The sequence below is a fragment of the Penaeus chinensis genome, chromosome 5 (genome assembly GCF_019202785.1).
Source record: "Penaeus chinensis breed Huanghai No. 1 chromosome 5, ASM1920278v2, whole genome shotgun sequence".
NCBI classification, from domain to species: Eukaryota; Metazoa; Arthropoda; class Malacostraca; order Decapoda; family Penaeidae; genus Penaeus; species Penaeus chinensis.
In genome coordinates, this window is record NC_061823.1 from 14,624,444 (window position 1) to 14,628,817 (window position 4,374).

The following is a 4,374-nucleotide window of genomic DNA, read 5'->3' on the forward strand; positions in this document are numbered from 1 at the left end:
AGCTGGTCCTTCCCAAAACAAATTACTTTTGGCGAAGATTTTAATATCGCGATTATTATGTGGGAGGTATTGTGCTGGTGTAATATAAAGTATAATATAATTCATTATTATTATGAATCTAGTGATAAAGATACTTCGAAAGAAGCCCTTGTAAGTATAAAAAAGGAAGTTATATTTTCGCGTATTTTCCGCCCACCAAGTATAAACTCGAAGGTCCCAGTAAGAGGGGATCGAAGTGCTCTCGTCGCCGTTTTAGGAGATTCAGATTCTTCTTATAAAGTCTCCAACTCCCTCTGCGACCACCATCGATCCCTGAACTGTGGCGTAAATATGGGTTGGGACTGTTGGGAATGGACAACTCTCCTTTAAATCAGGTCAGTTTTTAGGCCTTTTTGTGGTCCTGATTTAGCACAGATTTCTCCCTAATCAAGGTTAAGGTCCTGGGGACGAAGGAGGAGCGAGGTGGAGAAGGAGAGATGAGCGAAAATGGAGAAAAGGGGGAGAAGACGCGAGAGGGTGTGAGGTGTCATCATCGCCCCTAACCCTCTCAAGCCAACGTGGCTGCATGTCATTTTCAGTGTTTGCAAACTCGCTATCAACGCCTGCAACACCTTGTCTTGTTGGAGGGGGTGAGAGCCACGACAATAGGCGTGTAATCTGGGGATTGACAGAACGCAGACTTATTAGGTGGACGCGTAGACGGGAGTTATTGTTGGCCTTGATTATATTTATGTTCAAGGTTGTTTTGAGTAAAACAAAAGTTTTCTTGTGTTGGAAGTGTGTATTTGTCGTTGATGATGTTGATGTTTATTTGTCTTTGTGTGTTGGTTGACCATGCTGTTACTCAGCCTTAATTCCCTCAGCATACCACCATGTGTTGTTAACTAAATGTTTGAAAACAAGCACCTTTTTTTCCTTGGTTCAAGTTCATGCTCTGACACCTTGATTTATGCACAAATATATTATTGCAGCTGAAAATTTTCATGTTGATGAGTTTATGTATGAAATAGATATAACCATTCACAATTTCTCAGCATATGATCTTATTCATGGGATAAAGGAGACAATAAACATACATTCAATACATTCATATTCAAGACAAAGAAAATGTGGCAGTGAAGCCATGTTTCTTTTTGTGCATCAACATGTTACATGAACATTCAACCATCAGAAAAATACATCATGAATAATTGATTTTGGAATCTGTAGTCAGTATTCTCTAAATTTTGAGGTTACAGCTATTTTATATTATAGATAGATTATCTTTGCCAAGGGAAATATTTAGTATAACTGCACATATGCATATGATAAACATCTACCATTACTGAGATAATTTTTTTATTAAAGTTTTTTTGTTGTTGTTTTTCTGAGAAAAAAGTTCTATATGATCACTGGAATTGAACATGTATTTTGCTTATGAGTTAATATCAATGTTTATAAAAATTGTTACTTACTCTTCTTCATGGAGTTAAACTGAATACATTTCCAGGCCTTTAATTGATTTTTTTTGTTGTCATGATTAGACATTTAAGACATTTTTCTTTTGTGACATTATCATTGAGAATGAAAAAGCCGTTTGACTTTATGACTGAACTTTCATCAATATAATTGTAATAATTGTGTATGCTTATAAACCTTCATCACAGATTGTTTGTCAAATTAGGAATCAGCCTAATCTCTATCTTCCAAAACTAATGAAGTGGGGTTTATTAGCCTGAGTCAGAATGCAGAAGCCTTTACGATTGCTTGACACGACCCAAAACTTATGCCACACTTTCCCCATTGTAGTGAGGGTATATGTGATTTAACACATTTTTGTTTTTATTTATTACATAATTTCTCTTTCTCTCTCTCTCTCATGCTTTCTCTCTCTCTTTGTTTCTCTCTCTCTTTGTTTCTCTCTCTCTCTTTCTCTCTTTCTCTCTCTTTCTCTCTTTCTCTCTCTTTCTCTCTTTCTCTCTCTTTCTCTCTTTCTCTCTCTTTCTCTCTTTCTCTCTCTTTCTCTCTCTTTCTCTCTCTTTCTCTCTCTTTCTCTCTCTTTCTCTCTCTCTCTCTCTCTCTCTCTCTCTCTCTCTCTCTCTCTCTCTCTCTCTCTCTCTCTCTCTCTCTCTCTCTCTCTCTCTCTCTCTCTCTCTCTCTCTCTCTCTCTCTCTCTCTCTCTCTCTCTCTCTCTCTCTCTCTCTCTCTCTCTCTCTCTCTCTCTCTCTCTCTCTCTCTCTCTCTCTCTCTCTCTCTCTCTCTCTCTCTCTCTCTCTCTCTCTCTCTCTCTCTCTCTCTCTCTCTCTCTCTCTCTCTCTCTCTCTCTCTCTCTCTCTCTCTCTCTCTCTCTCTCTCTCTCTCTCTCTCTCTCTCTCTCTCTCTCTCTCTCTCTCTCTCTCTCTCTCTCTTCTCTCTCTCTCTCTCTCTCTCTCTCTCTCTCTCTCTCTCTCTCTCTCTCTCTCTCTCTCTCAATTTCTAGTCCATAGATGGAAAGTAAATCATTTACTACATTGCAATCAATACCAAGGCCTCTGCATTTCAGATAACGGCCAAGAAATCTTCAGTGTATATTCTGGCAAGATAGAGCTTGGATTGGCTTCTTGTTAAATTGCCAAGAAGGTAACCAGTTATTTCTATCTTGCCACAATATACGAGATGGAGATTTATTGACCATTGCTGGGGGCCTTAGCATTATGTGATGGAGGGATTGGTAGGCTTTGATTGTAGGCTTACCTTTACTTTGCATAGATCCATTTTTTTATATTTATTAGGCTTTTCTTTGTGTTTCTTTATGATTGTTACATTGGTTTTCTGTCTATTATCTAAAAAGTATCATAGATTGTATTGGCTTATTTGTTCTATATACTGTGTCCCTTGCACTAAGTGTTTGTCTGATGTTCTAATGCTCTTTTTTGTTTCCAGTTATCAAAAACAGATTTTTTTTTTCTTTCTTTTTCTTATTCTTTTCTTTTCCTCCCCCCCCCCTCACCCCCCCTCCTACTGAGCCTTCATGTTACCTTCTACTCAAAAGGAACACATGTCATCTTTACCTTGTAGTTCCATAGTGCAGACAAATGACTACCCAAACATTAATCTTGAAACTGTAAAATAACCTAAAATGTCTCCACAGACTCATAGAAGTTGTCCCTTAACCCCAGGCGCACCGAGAGCAGCGTCGTGCCGAGGCGTTCCGGAGGGGCGGTCGGCTGGAGGAGGCAGCTGAGTGTCACGGTCGGGCTGGTGAACTACTACTAGCAGCGTTGACTCTCACACCAACTCCCCTAGCTAGGCAGAGCATCACCCTCCAGCACAGTTATCACCTTCGGCAGCAGGAACTTCTCAAGTGAGATCATTAATTGGCATTAAAATTTGAATTAAAAAACTTCATGGGTTTAATTGTATAAAGAAGAGAAGGCATCAGATTTTACATTCCCTCAGGATAAATCTGCTCTATCATTTCAAATTCCATATATTCTTTGACAGAATGAAGAGAAGTGCATAGAAGAATTGATAATAATGAAGCATCTATTTCTGTATTGAATATATAGTCATATATATTAGTTAATTGCAATAAATAGTAGGTTATTTCCATCTTGGTATAATTTGCAGTGAGTGCCAACACCATGAAAATAGTTTAATTGGTAAAAAAGATATGACAGTTATATGTATTTTATAGACATGCGTAAATTTGCTTTATGGTTCCATAAACTAGTCTTTACAAGTAATGTAAAGATCTGACTTGCAGATTATTCCATATTATTGCAGTAGTTGCTCACTGAGTCTTTGACTTGGTTCAAAGAGGTAATTATGGTTTTCATAGCAAGTTTTGGTGGACTTGTTAAATTTGTAATGATTTTTTACTTGGATAGATATTTTGGTAGTTTTTACTGAAGTTTTCAAAGTCAGCTGTATTTTATCTAGATATTTTTTTTAAATATGTAGCAACGTCTGGTTAGTATTGCAAATCATTTTAAGTAGTGTTTCTTTCGTTATTTTCTTTTAATATTACATTACTTTCAAAATTTTAATGATTATGATTACATATATATATCTCAGTTTGTTGAAGTATGTATATATTACAATAGCAGTAATTGTAGATATTTTTTCATCTTTGCAGGTAAGGAAACTGCTAAAGCACTTTATATATTTCTGGTGACTTGAAGCTGTCAACCTGGCTCTCAAACATATGTATTACCATATTTTATTTGCGAATGTGACTGATACAATGCTGTCTGTATCTGAATCTCCCCCTCTTGCTCCCTGTCTTCCCAGGTTCCGTAGTAAACAGCTCGAGAAGTATGTCAAGGCAATGGAAAATCAGCGCGTGAAAATGGGTACAGCGAGCGGAAGCAGTGGTGGGGGGGTGGGACCTGGTGGGCGCGAATTGACGCCACC

General features: G+C 37.8%; 1 protein-coding gene across 1 annotated transcript in view; it reads left to right on the top strand.

Moving 5' to 3' along the window:
- The first annotated feature begins 219 nt into the window (after window positions 1-219).
- Window positions 220-4,374, top strand: part of LOC125025833 (nuclear receptor-binding factor 2-like) — a 9,673-nt gene continuing 5,518 nt past the window's right edge. Inside the window, exons 1-3 of the mRNA XM_047614107.1 lie at window positions 220-374; window positions 3,138-3,322; window positions 4,252-4,374. The exon at window positions 4,252-4,374 is cut by the window's right edge and continues 51 nt beyond it. Of these exons, the coding sequence (XP_047470063.1) occupies window positions 351-374; window positions 3,138-3,322; window positions 4,252-4,374 (332 nt within the window). The 5' untranslated portion in view covers window positions 220-350. The remainder of the gene's footprint in view (window positions 375-3,137; window positions 3,323-4,251) is intronic.